Source organism: Lampetra fluviatilis, chromosome 43 (genome assembly GCF_964198595.1).
Source record: "Lampetra fluviatilis chromosome 43, kcLamFluv1.1, whole genome shotgun sequence".
NCBI classification, from domain to species: Eukaryota; Metazoa; Chordata; class Hyperoartia; order Petromyzontiformes; family Petromyzontidae; genus Lampetra; species Lampetra fluviatilis.
Window position 1 is genome coordinate 7,891,231 of NC_136317.1, and position 22,217 is coordinate 7,913,447.

At 53.6% G+C, this 22,217-nt stretch overlaps 1 protein-coding gene across 5 annotated transcripts in view; it reads right to left on the bottom strand.

Annotated features, from left to right (window-relative positions):
- LOC144947085 (neuroligin-4, X-linked-like) overlaps window positions 1-22,217 on the bottom strand; it is a 175,720-nt gene that overhangs the window by 86,064 nt on the left and 67,439 nt on the right. For all 5 annotated transcript variants that reach the window (XM_078876272.1, XM_078876271.1, XM_078876273.1 and 2 more), the window contains one exon: window positions 17,570-17,719. In XM_078876272.1, coding sequence (XP_078732398.1) covers window positions 17,570-17,719 — 150 coding nt within the window. The remainder of the gene's footprint in view (window positions 1-17,569; window positions 17,720-22,217) is intronic.

Genomic DNA, 22,217 nt, shown 5'->3' on the forward strand with positions numbered 1-22,217 from the left:
TCTTTCGCACCGTACGTCGCCTACCGTACTAATCGGAGGGAAGGATAACAAACTAAACACGAATAAAGCACCACCTCCTGGCCCAGTGTTCTCTTTCCAACGACCCGCACTGCCACATTCACAACGTCACGGATGGATAATGTGTAGTATTAACCAGCCAGAAATTGCCTTCCCGTGTCATCTGCACTGCCGATAAACAGAAGCATGACGTGTTGTACAAAGACACATTTAACGAAGGTGCCCCTACATTGGTTATCTCTTGCGCTGTTAGCGAACGCCCATTAAGGCCGGCAGGGCGGCCATCACCACGCTCGGCCAGGATTCCCTGCATCGTGCACCAGGCACTCGCGGCGGAGTTTATCTCGGGGACATTCAGGGCTGGTTCAGACATCGCTCGCACACACACGCACAGCCACGCGCACACTTTATAAAGCGAATGCTACTTATATATATGTGTATGCGTGTGCACTTGTGATTGTTTAGAAGGCGCAGGCGGCTGGGCTGGACAGTGCTCGTGGCAGTGTGTTGCCCTACTTTTCGTTAACCCCGTGAATGATGTCCAAAGCAATTCGACACGATCGGAGGGGGATTTCAACCCATAGTTTCCTGATCCGTGGCCTTGGCTGTCTCACCCAGCGGCGTAGCTGTGGTTTAGCGCACGGACGGTGCCACTGCACCGGGGCTCAGGGCACGGAGCTCTGAAGAGGAGGTGGAAAATGTACAGCGCCGACCACTTCCCCTCCCCCACCTCCATTTCATTCCATGAAGCGGGCCCCACGCCACCAGGCGAGGCTTTGATCTCAGCCACAGCAGCTCCGCTCCCTGGCCATTTCCGCAGCAAAGCCCCAAAACCACAGATATACCGAGGCCCTCTCGCCCTCCTGCTCCCTCGTGAGTCTCCAACCTACGCGCTGCGTGGTCAGCCGCAGTCTCCGAGGGAGCCCGGCTTGCGGTAGGTGGCCCGCGACACTCTCCTCGTACAGCGCCGGCGCAATTATTTGTGAAAGTTGAATAAACGGCGCGTGCCACGGAGTAGCAACGGGTTAAGCCATAATGCAGGCGATTCTCACGAGGAGAAACTGCTGCCTCCGAGCCATGAATCATGCTGTCCCAGGGAGAGTTACGTCTCCGCTGAACTGCCACCCTACGCAGAACACGGCTGTTACCGATTCATACTGCAGCCAATAAATTAGATGCATTCTTTTCATTGATTTCTCCCTCCCAGACTAGAATAGGCGGTTCAATTACAAAATTAAAAAATATATTTGCATGAGACACTTTGAATGCGCGGTAACAATGCGCCACGGCCATCCGTTATGCGCCGCCCGCGCACCGCGGGGGGCGATGCGTGAAGCCGAGAGGAGACAGAAGCTCCTCGAAAACGGGACCCGCTTCCGTGGGGTCACCGCCTCTCGCCCACGCGGTGCCCTCCGAGCGCAGTATCGAGATGCGAGCGAGCAGCACTCGACGCCGAGACGCTCGGTCCGCTCCCTTCCAGGAAACGCCGGCCGCGCGTGACAGCTCCACAGCAACTGGGAGCACGCAGAGCGGCAGTCGTGGCCCGCTACAGGCAGACAAATGTCCGTTTGCGGGCCAGGTGCCGAGTCACCCTGTGCCACCCATAGGATCAGCCGCCAATGGCGGTGCACTTTCAGATGCGATGAGATGCGATGTACGGCGCTCCGAGACGTCCTGGCGCACAGGAGGGTGCCGCATCAAAAACAAATCATTTTTGTTTCGGGGGCCATCGCCAAACACAACACAAATTTTATCTCAACCTCTGCCAACCGCAATTCAGAGGAACTCGCTGCGGGCACGGCGCGGCTTGCCCGTGCGCTGTGCAGATGCTCGACAAGAGACGACGGAGTCGGCGCGTTCACAGGAGAGGGACGATTTGCACGTGGCCAGCGGAAACGTCCCCGGCGCGGCTGAGGCTCAGTGTCAACGGCGCGTGTGAGCGCCGCGGCTCGGACATAATGGGAGCGTTTTCCACGCCGCGCAAGTACGACATCGTGATAGCGCTAATCCGGATTTGGCAGGGGCCACTTTGGCCATCGCGAGTTTCACGCAGTTTTGTGACGCGGCGCCCGCGGTGGTGGCGCTCGCGAGCGAGGGGCCCTGGGTGATGACGAAGAAGGCGCCAGGGGTCACGTGGGGCCCCCGTGCCCACCCTGGCGTGCAGACACTCGAGATGACTCGGAGACCTGGGACACGGATGGAAGCGTGGGTTTAAGGATAGCTTCATAGTTAAAAAATGAAAAAAAACCCACTTCTACTCAGTGAGATGTGGCCGGTTGAGTGTTTATTTCACTGGGGAAAATTATTTTGGATTGGCTTTTTTTTAAACCGCTATTTATCAACCAATAGTGATATTGGTGTTATGTCATGAAATAAATACATTGCTGTTCATGTTGACTCTCATAGCTCGCAGTGTATCGCTATGCTGACGATGTCCCAGAACCGAAGTCACAAGGGTTGCAGCTTTTAAATGCCATACCACTATTGTGTGATGCCAATCAACCCCAAAATGTATTTCATTGTCAGAGCTGGAAAGTGTCCAATAATTATAACTGATGAATAAGCTGAGACTATCAACGCACTACCCTGAAGACTCAGCTTCATCACAAACGGCCAAAACCCAGGTTCACATCCAGGACCTCAGCCGTGCCAACTCAGTGATCTGACCAATTGAGCCTCATCTCTTCGGGGTCGTTCTTAACCATCACGGGTCAATCGCCGCCAGCCAATACATTAACCTCTAAGTGTCTCCATCAAGCACGATGTCTCCAAGGTCACTTAGACACAACTCAATAAACGAGGGTGTGGGATTATGAGAGACCAAAACGTGACGCGGGGCGTAAATGATGAGATGACAACTTTCTGCGATGGTGAGAATTGACGAACATCTTCCGAATAAAATAACTTACACCAATTGTGCAAGCAAGGACCGTCACGCTGATGATGATGATTACGATGATGTATTTGCTGATGAGTTGGCGTCTCTCTCCAAGATACAGAAGGGTGTCCTTGTGAGTGCGGCGCTAACGAGCGGTAATTGGACCAATGATTACCCATGCGCCTTGGGGACGGTGCAAAACCACCCATTAGCAGCAGGGAGCTCTCTCCGTCAAACCACCAATATCAGGATAACGTGCCTGGTCACTCTCTCTTCCCGTCCACGGGGCATCGCATGGCGGCTGACGCTGGGGCCGAGTGAACATCTCTCGACTGAACGGCTCCCGAGTGACCATCTCCTGAGTGAATGTCTCCCGAGTTAACATCTTCTGATTGAACAGCTACCGAGTGAACGTCTCCTATGTGAACGTCTCCTGAGGGACCGTCTTCCGAGTGACAATCTCCAGAGTGAACGTCTCCCGGGTGAACGTCTCCCGAGTGAACGTCTCCCCACTGAACGTCTCCCACGTTAACGTCTTCTGAGTGAACGTCTCCCAGGTGAACATCTCCGGAGTGACCATTTCCCCAGTGAACGTCTCCCGAGTGACCGTTTTTCCAAGTGAACGTCTTCCGAGTGACTTTCTCCCAACTGAACGACTGGCAAGCAAACGTCTCCCAAGTGAACATCTCCTGAGTGACCATCTCCCAAGTGAATGTCTCCCGGGTGAACATCTGCCGAGTGACCATCTCCAGGGTGAACGTCTTCCAAGTGACCATCTCCGGAGTGACCATCTCCCGAGTGACCATGTCTCGAGTGAGACGTCTCCCATGTTAACGTCTTCCGAGTAATCGTCTCCCGAGTGAACATCTCCCTAATTGAACGTCTTTAGAGTGATCGTCTCCCAAGTGATCATTTCCTGAGTGAACGTCTCTGAGTGAATGTCTCCCGGGTGAACGTCTGCGGGATGACCATCTCCTGAGTGAACATCTCCCAAGTGACTATCTCACGAGTGAATGTCTCCCGAGTGAACGACTCGCAAGCAAACGTCTCCCGAGTGAACGTCTCCTGAGTCATCATCTCCCAAGTGAACATCTTCCTGGTGAACGTCTCATGAGTGAACATCTCCCTGATTGAACGTTTTTCAAGTGATCGTCTCCCAAGTGATCATTCCCCGACTGAATGACTCCGAGTGAATGTCTCCCGGGTGAACGTCTCCCGAATGAAAGTCTCCCGAGTGACCATCTCCCGAGTGAAACACTCCCGATTGAACCTCTCCCGAGTGAACGTCTCCCATGTTAACGTCTTCCAAGTGACCGTCTCCCGGGTGAACGTCTGCCGAGTGACCATCTCCGGAGTGACCATCTCCCGAATGAACGTTCCCAGGTGAATGTCTCCCGAGTGAACGTCTCCGGAGCTATCATCTCCTGACTGAACGTCTCCCCAGTGAACGTCTTGCCGGGTGAACCTCTCCCAAGTGACCTTCTCCTGAGTCATCATCTCCCGACTGAACGTCTCTCCAGTGAACATCTCCCGAGTGACCATGTCATGAGTAAACGTCTCCCGAGTGACCATTTTTCCAAGTGAACGTCTTCCGAGTGAGCTTCTCCCAACTGAACGACTCGCAAGCAAACGTCTCCCAAATGAACATCTCCTGAGTGACCATCTCCCGAGTGAACGTCTCCCGGGTGAACATCTCCCGAGTGAACAGCTTCCGAGTCACCTTCTCCCGAGTGACCATCTCCAGAATGAACGTCTCCCGAGTTAACGTCTGCCGAGTGACCATCTAACGAGTTACCGTTTCCCGAGTGAACTTCTCCCAAGTGACCATCTCCTGAGTGAACGACTCCCAAGCGAACGTCTCCCAAGTGACCATCTCCCGACTGAACGACTCGGAGTGAAAGTCTCCCGGGTGAACGGCTTCTGAGTGACCATCTCCCGAGTGACCATTTCCCGAGTAAACCTCTCCCCTGCCACCTTCTCTCGAGTGAACGTCTCCCCACTGAACGTCTCCCCACTGAACGTCTCCCCACTGAACGTCTCCCCACTGAACGTCTCCCCACTGAACATCTCCCGAGTGAATGTCTCACGAGTGAACACCCCCCAGTGGACGTCTCCTGCTCCCGTGGCATGCGTGCTTCCGCGGCCGCTCGCAATCCGAGTGCGTTGCGCCGAGTCGGGCCGCGCTTACAGCCGTTCCTCTCTTCAGCTTTCGCATGCCGCGTGCTACCACTGCTGGCAGATTCAACTCCGGCCGATCCAACAGCAACATTTTGTCGGTGGTGACCGCATCATGAACTCACACTGCTCCATGAACCCGTACCCACAGCTGATATGACTGCACCAACTAACCAGTTGAAGTGCAGTCAAACAACACCCAAGACCGGCACAGCTCAGAGAGGCCTTTAACCGGCAATAGCTCGACAAAGGGCAGAACATAACTCATTACATTTTTGTCATCAAATTAAAAACATTGAAGACTGAAAGCAACGCTGCTTCGTCACTGCTGTGCAAACGGGATCCTTGGGGCTGCGGTCCGTGCCGTGTCGAGCAGAATGGTGCATTGTGGGCTGATGCTGCTGCTGACATCACTGCGGAGCTCGCATTCTCACGGCCGCGGCACAGACGGCTTTTGTTTACGCCGTAATTAATTATGCAGACGGTTGCCTCCGCTTTGTGAATTTCCGTGGCACGTGGCAGGATATTCTAGAGGAATTCAAACCCAAAAACCGCATGAAAATCACGGGGCGCGTTGGGCCACATGTCACACGGATGCGCGAGGGCTGTTGACCCGCGATGTAATCATCGCCGCCTTCTTAAAATAAAATAAAAACCCATCTTCTCTGTCCACGCACGCGCGGCAGTGCCAGCGAACCGCCGGGAGAGGACGTGGCGATCGATCACGAGCGCTCCGAGTTTATTGAGTCCCCCCGTAGTTCCGTCTTTAACAGAGTGCCGACCGCACGCCGACTCGTATATCTGGCCACATTTTTTAATTTCTTGCATATCAGCCTAGCGTGGCGAGCGACAAAACGACGCAGTGTGAACGCAGCGGGATTATAGTGCTTATCTTTGTCGAGGAGCAGAGCCCAATCAATCCCGAGCTGCCACGTTTGATTGATAAGAGCATTAAGGTGATGAATCAAGCGCATGCACGCTTCCCACTCCCTCAATTCAATGAAGCCTGACAGCCCAAGTGATTACAGATAATCCACACCGAGCCGAGCGGCCACACACAGTCAACTCACGCTCCGCGCTCTCTCCTCCCGGCACTCGGCTCACCCGCACGACCGCGGCGATCCGTGGCAGGAAACGCAAGTACAGTGGACAATCGTTCTCGCCTCCAAATCCAAATTGTGCCAGCACAGCCAGCCGCCTTGAGCCCGACATCGTGCATTCATTTGACTTCCTCCTCCCAAATATATTAAAATCCCACCATCATTGTCCTCTCACGATCTGAGGACGGTTATTTTTTCTCCGTTTGGTACCGTCGCAGCGAGCAGCGTACCACCCTGTGACAGTGAACGGTGCCGAAAGATCAAATCAAAGGACCGGTTCGAAGTCCCTTCAATTGGTATTTTTATTTATCCACGCGGTGTGCGTACAGCATTCGTTCATCAATCACATTTTAGTGAAATAAAAAACATCCCATATCTGGATTTTTTCCAAAGTAAACGACGTAACATATTTCATACCATAGTGGTTCTTTTTATTTCGTGCAGTCGCTGGTGAGTGGGCTGAGGCCATCAACTGGCTCCACTTAAGGGACCCCGTGTAAGCAGGGATGACTGTCCGGATTCGAACCCTGAATCTCAGCGGTTTCACGGCTCAGCGCTCTGACCCCTGACCCCCTATGCCAATCCGGCCACCTCACAAATTTTGTTTCTCATAACAATGTCCCCTTGACCACTCCAGGTTCACTAACCCCTCCCCCCCTCCTCTCGTGGCGAATCACTGCTTTAGTCGTGGACCACGTGCTTCACCTTCAACGGAGCAGCTTCAACCTTGGCCGTGCTTGCGAAACCGAACGGAAGTTCGCGAGAATTCACCTCCTCGTGAAATCTCCGACGACGCAGAAGATCCCTGGCTGAGATATCCGCCCTGAAGCTTCTCAGCCACAACCCCTGAGCCGCGTCCACTGCACACAAGCCATGGCAGCAGCACCAGCAGCGGGCACTCGGTGCACACATGGAAAGTAGAGGCAGTTCTCCGGCAGTGGTCACCACGCACAACAGACTCACGGAACAGGTAACGACTCAATGCCCGATTTAAAAAAATACAAAAGGAGGATTCATCACACTCCGCTACTCCTGGCGTTAATCATCGGACTCAACCACCCCGACGGACGATTTACAGCAGCTGCTCGACGCCAACACGAGCCGATGGAAAGAAGACTGCTCTGGTGGCCCCCAACACAACAGCTCTACTGCTGCCCCCCCCGCCCCACATCCAGAGAGGATCTGGAGCCGACCCCGCGGTGACATTCGTAAAACAACGCCACATGGGGCAGGGGGACCTCAGGTGACTGAAAACCCTTGAAAGCTTTTTTTGTAGACCTCAAGCGCTTTGATTTATTCAAATACAATCAGCATTTCAACTTCATTAATGGCCTATTTCTCAATACTCAACGAAATCAATTATTAAGGCAGCTGGATTGCAGAGGGCATTTGAATAAATGATTTAGCGCGCACGGGCCCAGCAGCCCGAGGCGCGCTTGCTCACAAACGAGCAGGCGGCTCTGGAATCTGGAGAGCGATAGACGGCAATTGGAAATGTAATATCACGTAAATTTAATTCTCAATTTCCTTTATTTGGCGATTGCAAGAAATACTCCACCGACCGCACAGATGCCAGTGGTTGCACTCAAGCCACGGGAAGTGGAGGCAGCCCTAATGATCGGGCCGAAACCAGCGGGCGTCTAAATCATAACAGCACATTAAAATTATGATAATCACTTTTATTGTCATCGTTAATCCTGCGGCTGCTGTAGCTCAATCTGCGCGACTGCTATCAGGAGCACAATGGTTCACCGGCTAACATCGATTCTTACGGCTTCAAGTAGCGTGGCGCGTGATTATCGATTATTCACAATGTATGCAAATTGCATTCCAATGTTACACTGAAGCTAATGGAGTGGACAAAACTTGCGCAAATTAAACAGAAAAAATCAATCAATCATACTAACGAGCCGGTCACAATTCGACCAAAAACATTATCGGAGGGAAACACACAACGCCGAATCCCAGGGTCTCATTAAACCAGTTGTGGGGGTGCGATCGTCGCACGCGAAGCCAAAATAACGGGCGCCACGGCTAACGACCTCGACGTGAACGCGCCGTGCCCGCCTCTGCGGCCACGACCGCCGGCGCCGCGTCTCCATGAAGCGTCGAGGCCGCGGTGGCGGACTAACAGGCGCACGCGCTGTTCGCCCGGCGCTCACCATGATTTAGCAAGGCGAGCCGGCGCATCGCTGGCCGCGGTAAACACTCTTCTAGTTTACGATACGAGCAGCCGACCAAGGCTGCTCCTTTGACCTTTCCATCGCAGCCCCGCCGCCCTCTCGACGGCTCGCGCCAGGACCTAACGAGCGCGGAGCGGACGCGCTCCCCCACCGCTCCCCCACCGCTCCCCATCCGCGCCATGAATGATTCACGCGCGTTGCACCGCGCGCTCGCGCATGCGCGCAGCCTCGGCAAATTAATCCGATAGGGACTAATCTCCGGCGCGGCGAGGAGATGGACTTCTTCACACTCTGGCACTTTAATACGGAAACAAACACGTTCGCGCCGAAGCGCAAATGCCTACACGCGAATGTCCTCCACTCGTTTGCCTTCGCCGGGAGAAATTATTCAGTTTTTTTTTTAAATCTGACCGTGGCGTCGTCTCTACGTTGTAGCGTTACAGGAGTCATACCGCTATATCCATGAATATATTTCTGTAACGTTCGTGTCGTTGTTGTTGTTGTTGTTGGTATTTACTCCGGGCGTAATTCTTCAAGGGTGGAGGCACCTGCTAAGATGGCTCCGGTCCAATCGCGCGTGAGATTTAAGTGCCGGCAATAACCAATCCATAGCGATGTGGCTGAGAGTAGCGATTTGTTTAAACCCCCCCCCCCTCCCGCCAGGGTTACTGCGGGGTAAAACCATCACAACACGCACGCCTCACGCCAATTAGGCACTGACCTTCCCCCGATGAAAACCCATCCGTCACCACCGGCCCACGATTGGTGGCCGGGCAGGAATCAACGCTCGGCCCGAACGGGCGACACCGCAGGACGCGAGGCCGCCGCCAGCGCAACTCCGCGTCCCGGAGCGCAAAGGGTTACCCCTCCCCACTTTGTGGATTTTAACCGCGGCCACGGTAATTTATGGGCGACTTTTGGTAAACAGATTGTGTTTTTATGGCAGCTGTTAACATCTCCAAAGACAAATGGTATCTTGATCCGACCACAAACTGCAGATGATGCCGCCATATGTCTGGCTGCGCTGTAGCGGAGCTCCTGGATGTGACATACATCAGGCTACTTGCGTGCCGTGCACCTGCGTTATTTCCATTCTTGACGTCTTTTTTAAACTTCTCTTCGTCTGCGTCTTGACGCCGTGCCACCGCGTCCGATTGCGCGCCACGTTTGCACGCACGGCGCGTCGCCTCCGCCACGCCCCCCCACTCCACCCCCACCCCGTAAATCTCGGGCGCCGCTCCGCGAGGCTTCAATTAACGCGGCAGACGGGGAACGCCTCTGGCGCTGGGAGGCCGTGCAGGCCTGGGGCAGAGGGAGTTTGAGGCCCCAAACGCAGAGCCCCCCACCACCCACCCCTCCTCGGTTTCTCTCCACATCTCTCAATTCCTACGTCAGGTGCGGGGAGCCTCTTCCTCACCCACCGGCGACGATGATGACGTTCGAGTGCTTTCCCGCAACACACCGTCGTCGTCATCGTCCGATACACGAAACATACTAAACGAGGGCGCCGAGCTTGCGGCGGCAGCAATGACTGAGCACGCCAGGAATAGAACGGTGCCGTTTGCCAGGTCGAAAATATAGCCCTCCAGCACCCGATTAGAGAGGCGAAGGCGCTTGCAGTGATGGATTATTATTATTAAGGTGCTTTGCAAGCTCTGCAAAGCACCTTAAAATAAATACAATCTAAGCGCGCACGCGCTCGGGCTCGTATGGAAGAACAATTAGTTTACACGGCCGTAATTATTTATAGTGAGGATTAACAGAACTTGAACGAGGGCATTGTTCGGTAATGTTCCGTTGGATTTAAAACTTTTTCCACCCATGTATTGTTTTGTAAGACTTCCAAAAACTAAGGGCATTAATAAAGAAATCTTCACACATTCGCCGAAATTAAATCCGTCACAGGAAACTTCGTTACGTCCGCCGTTAAGTGAATCAAAACTTTGGTAACCACGTGGTCGCCGTTCTCCTGGGCTGAGCCCCATCGCGGGTGGAAGAAGCCCTGCGGCCCGATAATGAAATGCGCGGTTATTTCCAGAGAGAGAGAGAGAGAAAAAAAAACTTCCCCTCGGCAGGGAGCACATCCGATGATCGTATAAAGCCGCTAAACCAAATTAATTCTTCCATCGATTTGACTCAGGATTTGTCCGAAGATGACATTTGCATTCTTCAATTGGCACTGCTCAAAAAACAAATTCAATTACCCCAGGCCTTAACGTGCAAACTACGGACAGGGCCAGAGTTTTACATCGGTCACATTCGGAGTGATTGCTGGCTGGCGTTGCCCGTGTCTGTATTACAATAGTTAATTAATTAGTTATGCGAATCACAAATGATGACACACTTAATAAGGCCATTACGCATTAACGGGGAACAGACGCCGAGAGACGCGCGTCGTGGAAGTGCCGTGCCCGTGCCCGTGAACACACGCGTTAGCGAAGGTGAACCTTGTAATGGATGTTTTACGCGGCACAAATATCCCATTACAGCTCCCACTTATTTTTTATGTTCATGGCCACATCCCGGGACTGTTAATCACTCTCCCGAACGTGCGAACGCGAGAACAACGCGGGCGAGCGAGCGACAGGTGAGGGGAACGCGGCATTGTGCCCACACGCCGCTCGCCACCCCTCCCCCTCCTTCACGTATCCCTGGAGAGAGGGGACCCACAGGAGCCCCCTGCCGATTCGTTCCCTCCGTAGAGAGAGAGATCGTCTCGGCCCGTTCGCGGCACACAACGACTTCAAGGAAGTTAGCCAGGTGGACCCGGCTCGGTGGCTGTTCAGCGGTCAAGGAAGCGGAAGGTCACGAGTTCACAGCCTGATTGTCGATTGACTCCTCGATTTATTATCACTCCCGGGTCGATAATTGAGTACCACTTTGTGGGGAGGTCAACGATGGTCATGCTGTCGATAGACTCGCCCGAGGCATGGGGATGTGGACACCTCCACCACTGCCGCAGTGCTCACTTGAGCAGGACACCCCCTCGCCAGAGCGGTTGGCGCAGTTTTCTTAAATGCGTTTGTGATCATTTGCCCAAAATGTACTTACAATTGCACCGTCGGCATCATATCACGTGACGAGGAACCCATGCGGAAATCTCAGAGCAGTGCTTTGTGGGAGAGAAAATGGCTGTGCACGAGCGATTTCGCCAACCATTCTTCAATTGAATGTTCGTCCTTTGCATATCCGAACGGGCACTTTCCCACACGCTCTGCCATGAGATCGTTTGTCGCATGGCAGTCTTAATCGGATATTGTTTTTTTTATTCGTAAATATACCACTTGGCCAAACCAAGCACAATAACCAAATTACTTATATGATAGTTTTATATGATATTATGTTTATAAAACACTGCTGAGCGGGCTGAGGCCATCAACGTGGGCTCCTCGGTGGCGAGATGTTAACTCCCTTGCCTGGAATACAAGAGGTTGTGGGTTCGATCCCGACCCTGATGCCTGTATATATGGAGTTTGCATGTTCTCCCCCGTGAGGGTGTGGGTTTTTGTCCGGGTCCTCTGGTTTCCCCCTCCACATTTAGAAACATTCACAGTTTCAAGGACAATGCATATATTATCAGAGTGTGTTGTTTGTTTGAATTTTGACCACAGGTATTGTGGTTAATGCACACATAATTCCTCGTAAAAAGGTTTAAGTTGTGTTGCCAGGAAAAAGGGGAAAACCCCTATTATTATTATTCACAAAGAGTCTTTGGCTGTTATACATTTGCACATGACAGGCTACGATGTTGAGCGATCATTTGCGGCCAGGTCGCTTCTGAAAAAAGAGCTGCACAGCCCAGTGGGCCTTACCTGAAAAAATAACATAAAGTTTGAGTCTAGTTTTAACTCGCTCCACTTGATGCACCCCGGTGTAAAGACCGGATTCGAACCCAGGATCTCAATTGGTAGCCAGCTCAGTGCTCGGGGCACCTCGAGTTTGCTGAAATGTTTCGTCCATTTCGTCTTGACCGCTGGCCCTGAGCCACTGAGTTTGTGTTGTTGTTGCTGCTGCTGCTGTCAAACAGTCACTACTGGTAACCACCCTAGGTGCCGCCTCTTGCCTGACCCCTTTTAGAAGTTTCGTATACACAGTCGGGGCCAGTAAGGCGGGCGGTGGGGACCGGAGGGTGCTTTCATGCGGCGGTTTGTGGTGTAAAACTCCGGCTCTGAGTGTGCACTCTTCATGGTAATGTTGAACAGCTGAGTGGTGCAGTTACCCCATGGTGTTAAGTGCAGTCTCTACCTCTCTGGCCTCTCTGGGTATGTGTCATGTGGAAGGGCTATTGCCTGAAACGTCACCTATTATGTATATTTTGTATTTTAAGGTTACGTAGTTATTGGCGAGCGCCCTACACAAAGTGAGGCTTCAAGTTTAGTCAAACGCAACGTTCAAGGGAACTCTCTAAAAAGTCAAGCCTGCATTTGAAAAATAAATTCACGTTAAGAGCTAAATCTAATATGCTCAGCATTACCATCAGTGCCTATATAATAATAATTAACAGACTGCTTGTTATACGGCAATACGCTACCCCTGTATATCACGTTATAATTTGTATCACACGTTGGGACTGCAGACAGCTTCATCATGAGTTAATTTCTACACATAAGCTTCAGTTCTGTTCTAAACTAAGTTATGAAGACTGAAATGAAATTCCCCAAAATCAGAAAGGTTAATAAATGGCGACGCACGCGGCTGTCGTCGAGCCGAGGCGTGTGATGACGTTTTTTTTTAGAAGTTAATTTTAACAAAGTTAAAACCCCCGTGTCAACTCTCACGTCACTTACATTGGAACAAAACTATTTTGATGAATTTGGTAGGAGTAAAAAAACATATTTGAGTTGTTATATCAAGACCACTTTTATTTATTTATTTCCATCTGATGTTGAAATGTCTAACAAATGATAATGGTGGCTAGACAGATAATCCAGATGGCTGAGCAATGAGCCCGTCAATCTCTAGTGAGATCCTAGAGTGGAATCCATGCGACCGTCTGTGAGACAACGTTGGTTCTCAGGGCTAGCGAATCCACGGGCTCAGCCTTATCAGCAATGACTGCACGCAAAAAACCCACAATCAAGTAACAAAATTGCGACCGCACTTAATCCCGCGAACTTTTCGTCTCTGTGAATTTCAAACATCCGCTTGACTGTCACGTGACAAACATACGTAGCGGGTGGGTGAGAAAGTGCGCCCCCTGCTGTGTCACGATCACAGAGGTGGCTCTGTGATGTCCACTTCTGCGAGCGTTCATTCACACACAGGGCGGGCGGGCGGACGGGGGGGGGGCTGGGCTTGCACTGCCGTGTGAGAGATCCCAGTAGACTCTTCCTCTCGTGACGTCACAGTGATGGCACAACGGGGATCGAGTTGCGTAAAAAGGACAAGCGGCCGAGCAAGGGCGATAGATGAAACGAAGTGTGGGATCTCTCACGGGTCATTTGTGAGCGGAGAAGCGGCGACTGGCACGTGGCGCCCGCCATGATGGCACCACCCCCATAGCGGTGGGCCCCGTCAAAACCTTGGCCGCAGCTGGCCACTTTGTGCCACAAACAAACCCCGCCCCCCCCCCCCCCAAACAAAGCAGAGGCTGTGGCAGACAGTTACTATCGGCATCACAGCTGGAGTGCAAAGAGCTAATCAGCACCTCGCGACAAGGCGAGCGAGCGCGAAGCGAGAGAGCCGTGGAGCGGAGCGAGGCGGCCAGGGGCGAGGAGGAGGAGGACGAGGAGGCGGCGCTTTACCTCGTCGGCGCCTGCGGACGACGAAGAACTTGCACCGGAGAGGCTTGCAGCAGGCGAACGATGATTTAAACTTTAAATGGTCCTCTTAAATAGTCCTCTTAAATAGTCCTCTTAAATGGTCCTCTTAAATAGTCCTCTTAAATGGTCCTCTTAAATGGGACTCGTGCATCGCGCGCTTTAATTCCGCGAGCACATTTACAGCGGCGTTCACACGACTTTAACTCCTTTTTCGGACCTCGAACTCTTTCCACAAGAAGGGGGACTCCATCCTCCCCCCCCGGGACGCCACCCGCCCCCCACCCCCACCAGTTCATGCGTCCCTAGCCCGGCCTGTGGGGGAACCATGAATCGCGTGGTGAGATCCGGATCACTGCATTTCTATCGTAAATTCGCGCGAAGCTGACATTGAAGCGGCGTTTTGGAGAATGTGCAGCGTGCGGTTATGAATTGCCCGGCGCTGACTGCGGGGCGGACGTTGGGACCGTCTTCTTCCTGGCCACTCACAAAATGAACCAAATTTATGGCAACGCAGGAGGAAGGACCGAGGCGGGGGGAGAGGGGGGGGGGGCGGGGATAGAAAAAAAATCCCAAGATCCCATTATGGATTCCCACAAAACCTCGCCCATATACATCAGCCGCATGCCCCCAGAAGGCAATGCTCCGTAAATATAATAATACACTCATCTGTGCAGCCGCGTATCTATAAAGCGGCAGCGTGCGCGTGCAGAAGAATAATTTGTTGCCATGGCGAAAAGGAATTATAAGGTATTCAAAGTGTATCCGTTAGCGTTCTTACAAAAAATACGAATCGCATTTCACGATCCACGAATCGCCCCGCTACCCCCCCCTCCTCTCTGTATGTGTCTGGCGCTTGTTGAACGACGTCGCTCCTTTTTGCGGCACCGCTGTAAAACCCTAACGACGTTTTATGCGCCGAGGAAGAGTCGCGGCAGACGTGGCGAGCCGCGCGCGAGCGGAGGAGGGGCACGAGGTCTGGGGTTGACTCAAGAGGAGCCGGCGAAGGAAACATCAGAGGGGAGGGGGCCCGACCTCTCCCGCGTCGCTCGCCTGCCCCCTACGACGCCCGCCCGCCTTGCGCGGCCTCACTCGGCGCTCTGCATCGTAACGCCGTCTCCCTTGTCCCCCACCACTCCCCATGGTCGCCCGTCATCAATCCACTCGTCGCATTTCCATCTTCATTTATTCCGCGCATCGTCACCACCACCGCCACCACCACCACAATTTTACAAGTATATCCCACCCACTCATCTCGTTCCATCTCGCCAATCATGGTGCACCGTAGTGAGTTCACCGTACAGCGCGTTGGCCAAGGCGCTTATATCAATGCATGATAAGACGAGACATCTTACAAGATGGCTGCTGCAGGTCATCGCGTACAAAGCGGAACGGCTACCGGGGCCATCGCGTGAGAGTCACGGGCCAGGCCTGAGCCACCACGAAGGCGGCGATCAAAGAGGTGGAGGCTGGAGACCCTGGCGCTCTGAGATGAATCCCCCCGAGAAGCCCGGGGCGAATGGAGCCATGAGAGAGAGAGAGACATTGCTAAAGCGGGCGCTGGTAACGCCTTTGATGCTGAAACTGCGGCGTTTTTTTCTCTCGACGCTACCGACGCGAGGGTATTCTGTCAGTGCGGAGGGAGAGAGAGGGAGAGAGAGATACAGAGGCGAGCGACTGGTCTAGCACGGCCCAAGCTCGCTCTGCCAGGCGCCCAACATCGTTCGAGACATCGCGGATGCCCGGCGGGGCGAGAGCCAATTGTATCTTCGTCCGTGGAAATGCGGGCAACTTTAGCGCACCGTAACTGCACATTTTTTGAATGACATTTACATTAAAAAAATTACAGAGCTCAAGCCTACGGGGCTGTGTGTGTGTGCGTGACGTCTATTTGCGGGAAGCGCTGTGAGCGAACAGAGCCCCTTGACGAGGCGCTTCCCCGATGTTCACCATTCGTGCGCGTTCCACATTCGCTTGGTGTCACCGTGTTTCTGGCACCTGGTGTCTCTCACGCCCTGGGCTCATAATCTCCTCGCTCTTGATTCGTTCATTGAGTATTGGCTAAGGCCACCTAGCGATCGAACCAAGTGTTGTGTTATTGAGAAACCCTCAGCCGCACGGACACAGTCAAAAAATGTCGTAAATTAGTTGGCGATGCTGCTGCGTTGGCAGTGGTGCACGAGGTTCGTTCAGTGGTGCCCAAGTTTCGCTAAGCGGTGCACAAGCGCCACCACTTGACGCAACTACACCGAATGTTTTGAGTTTTTCGTTTGTTTGTTGTTTGTTACGAATCATAATCGATCGGCTGCGAAAACCTACACCCGAATGTAATCATATAGCTCTTCCTCGCCACCTGGAATCGCGAATGATGCCAACGATTTCGCGATGCCAACGTAATTGGCATCGTTCCTGCAATGCTCTGATTGATATACCGATCGTCCACTTACGGGCAACGCTTACGAGTTTATGCCGTCTCCCATCGCAGAGTGCTCAGAGCCCCGGGCAGTGCAGTCTGTGAGCCAATCGACCTCTTTAACCCCATCGCTTCCTTCTCCTGCTCTGACGAAGGGCTTCATGCTTGAAACGTCAGCCGACTGCATGCCGGCTAATGTTGTAAGGGGCGTGGTTATGGAGGAATGAGGTTGAGTGTTTTGTTTGCTCTTATGCAAAGGACCCGTGCGTACGATTAATTACATCGATTGTTTAAAGCTAGGCAATGTGCCGGTTCAATAAATTCTGTCCCGTCACTTCCCATGAAGCAGTGCTGCAGGTTTAAAATGTTCTGTTCGTGTGTTCAATTCTGTGGAGCTACTAGAGTGATGGAGGCGGAGCTAGTTAGCTGAGTGGGCGTGACCAAGTATGTGTATTTAAAAAAATGGGTGGAGCTGGTGGAGGGGGGGGCAACCAGCAGTCACCTTCAGGCAAATTTGAAAAACATTACGCGAAAGCCGCAGAGTTGCGTGGGCCGCATGTGGGTGCCAGAGCTGAGTGTGGCGGGGCGAGCGAGTTTGCGTTGCACATCGGTGACGGCGCCGGCTCGGCCCGACGAGCTCGGGGTTATAAAACACGGCGCCGTGAGCACAGAAATCCAACATGCGACCAACATGCGACCAACATGCGACCAAAACCCACAAAGGCCACGAAGCATTGCTGCGGGGAAGAGAGCGCGTGTGGGGGGGGGGTGCGAGCTGATTTCGTAGCTGCGGGAGCCAACTCTCCAAATGAACACGTTGGTCTCACCCTGACCCCTAGACCCAGCAAAACCAGCTCGCAGTAGCGGCCTCTCCCACCGCCCCTCGCCCCACGGATGCCCAGGGCCTCCCGTTTCGCCGCTCGTTCGCCTGCCGGTCGGTTTTGCAGCTCACGGCGCCGGCGTGACGCGATCTCCGTCGGGGGTGTGGTGTGTGTGGGGGTGGGGGGGTCTCCGTACGCCCCGGGTCCGTACGCGGCACTCACCTAGGACGCCCAGTCTGTAGTTGAGCGTGACCACTATGACATTGCCGTAGCTCGCCAGGATGCTGCCATCCAGCAGATTGCCCGTGCCCTCCATGTAGGAGCCACCGTGAACGTACACCATGACCGCCTTGGGCCCACTGTCGCGTATGTCTGCGTTGGGAGACATGGCACACGCACCAAAGAACGCACCGTGCACATGCACGGCTGTTAGTATCGCGAATAGGCGCGCTCGGCAATAGCCACGAGCGGACGCGTTGAAGTAAACGTGGCGTGAATTTTGAGACGGGTAACTTGCAACGACCTCGGCCTGGCGATGAACAACAAAACATCGGCGTCGTTTCCTGCTCAAAGTGGAGTGGCTCACGTTTCCCATTTCCAGACGTGGGCCAGGGAATTCCACACTCCTATGGCGGTGATGCGTCTTTCCAAAAATGAAAACCGCTGTTGACATATCTACGGAAAGTGGTACCTATTTTAATGCCCCCCCCCCCCCCCGAGGGATGATGGGTTGAGCTGACCCTCAATCACCACTGCACGGTGCGGCCAGATTTACTGCTAACCGAGGGGGATGTTCACGATGGTGGGGTGACGTCCCCTGAAGGGCACGGCTCTTGCCTCGCCTCCACTCGCGAGCCGAGCCAGGCACCTCCGAATAAAAACGATAATTTATCGCCCTCTGTCTATCCGCTGCTGGATGAAGGCCACCACGCGCCGTGTGTCGGTCACGTGGGCTGTTTGACCATACTTCGCCGGTGCGAGTTGGTGAAGCGGAGGCGGCTTGGGAGGGGAGAGCCCATTACAGTAGTTCATCACTCGCCACTGATGTTAGTCGGGAGTTGAACTCGGGTCGCAGGGTTCACATCACGGCGCCCAAACCGCTGCGCCACAACTCGCACGGACCGCCCTAATTGCCTTGGAATCGGGCCATAAATGTCCCACGGAGCCAACCTCCTTTCATTAAACACCTTCGGGTCGCTCGCTATGTTCGGGACGTGCACCTCATAATCCGTTTTTGCGGCACCGGCCCCCACTCCATTAGCCCCGGGCGCAGCAGCACCATCGCAGCGCGCCACCGCTGACGGGAACGCCGGTGGCTCTGCCTCCACACCTTTTGCGTTGGTTGGTTTTATGGTTGTTGTTGTTGTTTCTCTGCGACCGAGGCCTCAAGGTCAGCCTCTTAATGACGGGCCACAAATCTGTCGCCGGGGGCAGTTCCGTCTCGCGCCAAATTATTGAACTCGAGGAGGCTCGGGCGGGCGGCGAGTGCCGCGGCCGGCGAGCGTGGCGAGCGCGACGGAGACGACTCGGGCGGGCACAGGTGCGCCCATCGACCTACTCGCACACTCGCTATTGAGCGATGACGCTTAAATGGCGTCCCTGAAGGGCCTTTCGCTTCTAAGGGGGGGCGGTGGGGGGTGGTGGGGAGAGGGGGGAGCGCGCTATCCGCGAGCCGGCGGGGGTCTGCGGATTGCGCGCGGCCAGATGTGCCAGGTGGTTTTGGCATTAAAAATGCGGTAATAAGCGCGGCAATGTCCGGCCGCGTGCACGGAATTACTCTTGATGAGGTTTTATGTTTGAATTCGCGGCAATTTGCGTGACCTTGCGTTGAGAGTCTGGTCGTGAACTCGGGCTGGGGGCCGCTCTCTGAATTCCCTGGCGCGCGGCACTCAATCACTGCTCACCGCAGAGTGGAATGAGTTTCATTTAAACCGACACACCACGTCCAGTACACCTCCCGCTGTATGGCTGTGGCTACTGGCCACCTACTAAAAAAAAACGACGCCGTTAAAAAATTTCGGTGAGAAATTAAATGCTGAGTATCGTGCACATTTGTGCAACGCTTTGTTCCCAAGCCTAACGTTAAAAGTATCAAATATATATATTGTACCCATGACGTACAGAGAATTTCCGGGCAGCTTTGATACAGAATGACTACATTAAACATTCGTAACAAGCTGTCTGGGCGATGCGAAGACGCAACCTTTCCGTATTTTCGTGTTTAAGAAGTGGCTGCGCACCCCAGGGGCCATACACAGAGAACACATTCATCGCATCAATTAGGCCTCTGCTTCCCCCCCGCCCCCCGACTCTGGAAAGATTTGCGCGCTGTAGGGGCGGGCAGATCTGAGCTTTGTAGCTGAGTTCACGGCTCCAACGCGAGCAGCTGGTTTTCCAGCCGAATTTGGATTCTGAGCGGCGGCGCCGCCGCCTCCGCGCGCGCGCGCGAGCGGCAGTTTCGGCGCTGCGGTTTGTGAGTGAGCAGCAGCATGTTAATTGCGAGGCGCGCTCATTAGAATGTTTTGCGTGCGCCTCGCCCCCCGATCTGCTGCCGCCGCTCGGCGTTTCTCGCACCGCGCGCGCGTTCGGGCACCAGCGTCTGCCGATTGCCCGTGGGTCCTCAAGCGGTGCCATTCCATCTCTGGGCCTGCGGGTTTCCGTGCGGGTTTCGCACGTGCTTGGGCCTAAGAGTTTAAAAAAAATGTATTATTGTAAATGGTTTCAGCTTCATAAATGTACATATGGCAAGAGAACCCAGGGGAAACGTCTGAAAACAGAAGGCGTTTTGTGAGTGGGTCCTTTATCATGGAAATCCCCACTCATTTATGTTTGGTCACGGAAGCACAAAGACCCCGTAGCGCAGCGCTGCAACTTCATCGCGCTTCGAGTCGCTGGACACAAAGTGAACGCAGGGAAATGCCGTGCACTAGGTTCAGGAGAGAGCGAGGGGGGAGCTTCTGTAGCGCACGGCTCTCTGTGCTGCTCTCTCGCTCTCTCTCTGCTGTCGAAGTGGGGTGCAAGGTGACGCAGTGACGCCGTGGACTCGGTCGATCCACACAGGAGAGCGAAATTAATGAGACGCCGGCGCGAGAATGTTTCATTGGATGTGCATTTGTCCGATGGCGGTCTCATGAATGTAGCCAGACTTATTACGTTGATAGATGAATGGCCATTATTTATGACTGGGTGATGGGGCCAATGAGAATAGGCGTCTCTCGCAAATTTGTTTAACTGGACAATTGGGTCACAACAAACACAGTACACCGCGCAGCAACACCGATGTCAGTGTTGAAGCTAAACAAGACGCACAAATTAAAGAAAACAACACGAGAATAATTAACACAGATGACAAACCAAATGACGCATGCCCATGGTAAACAGACCCACAAAAACGAAAGCAAAACGAGAACAAAAACATATCGCACACAAAAATAATCCAAATTCAATAAAGGGGGGGGGGGGGGGAATGATACAGCTGTCGGACAAGTTTGTGAGGAGTTGGGCTTCTGGCAGGCAGGGCCCTGGTGGTTGGTCCCGGTCGAGTGAGCCCGAGCGCGTAGGACCGCACGCCGAGGAGGTAGCCAGCAGCTCGCCACTGCGGCCCCACGCTCACCATGGGCCCTGGCGGAGCCGGCTCTGGGCAGGGCCTCTTCAGTCCAACAGCTGCTCTCTGCCACGTGTGCCTCGATGGCACTTTGCCGCACATTAGCTTCAGCGAGGTGGCCTCAGTTTCCATAAAGAGGAGGCACCAGGCATCTGGCCTCAATGTCACTTTGCCAAACATTACTCTCACCACAGTGGCCTCACTCAATTCCAGAGGAGGGGGGTGGCACCGGGCCTCGGCACGGGGCGAAGCGGTGCATTGTGGTACCTGGCACAGCAGCTCGCCGACTTCCCGTGGGGCGCGGAAATGTGTATCGATGAAGGGACACGAGCTCGATCAATGGGCGGCGAGCCAGGAGCAGAATATTGGGGCAGTCAACTGTTTTGGAGATTGAGCCACGGTCACTGAGGCCGGTGCGTGGTCTTCCCTTCACAACGACAATATCACCTTGAATGTGCGTGACCTTGACAGGCTAAGAAGGTTAAGAGCCTGGTGCGTACATAAATAGGTGGCCACCAGGGCTGGGCAGGTGTTGCAGACGGAGGGCTGCGAGGTTAATAGGACGGCAGAACCGGAATGCATTCGGTCAGCAGAATAATTCATTGCCTTAGATCTATCTGTGGACTAAAATTTCACGTGTGACATGTGCTGTCCGTAGACAGCTCCAAGGGACGACTCTCATCTTCCATGTCGCTCTGTGCGCCACTGCTCTCTTCGTCTGTCCGCACATCCGCCCCCTTGTTGATCATCGTCCAGCGTCGTCGTTCTTTCTCTTCCTCTCGGTCTTTTCCACAATAGTCTTGCCTCCATCTCCTCCTTCAACTAATTCTCTCTCATTGTCAACTCCCGAATCCAGATTTACTTCCTGCAGCTAATCGACTGAATACGTCCCAGTAGAACCCCCACCTCCTCCTCGCAGATTAAATCGATCTTTGCGGAGATTTTATGTCATCCCCTGCTGTGCGTGGTGGGTTTTCTCCAGGTCCTTAGATGTCCTCCCACATGCCATAATTGGAATGCGCCAACCATTGTAATGCAGGACCCTCCTAATGATGTGTCTTGGGACTCACAATGAATATTCACGGTGTGTGTGATGCTCCAGTTTCGATTTTTTTTTAATGGCTCTGCCTCCCCACACCTTTTGCGTTGGTTGGTTTTTTTTGTTGCTCTGCGACCGAGGCCTCAAGGTCCGTCTAACAGTTCGTCGGAGATAGAACAGAACTGGTGACAATCGATGCGGCCCTCATGGCCCAAAGGCCGATTATT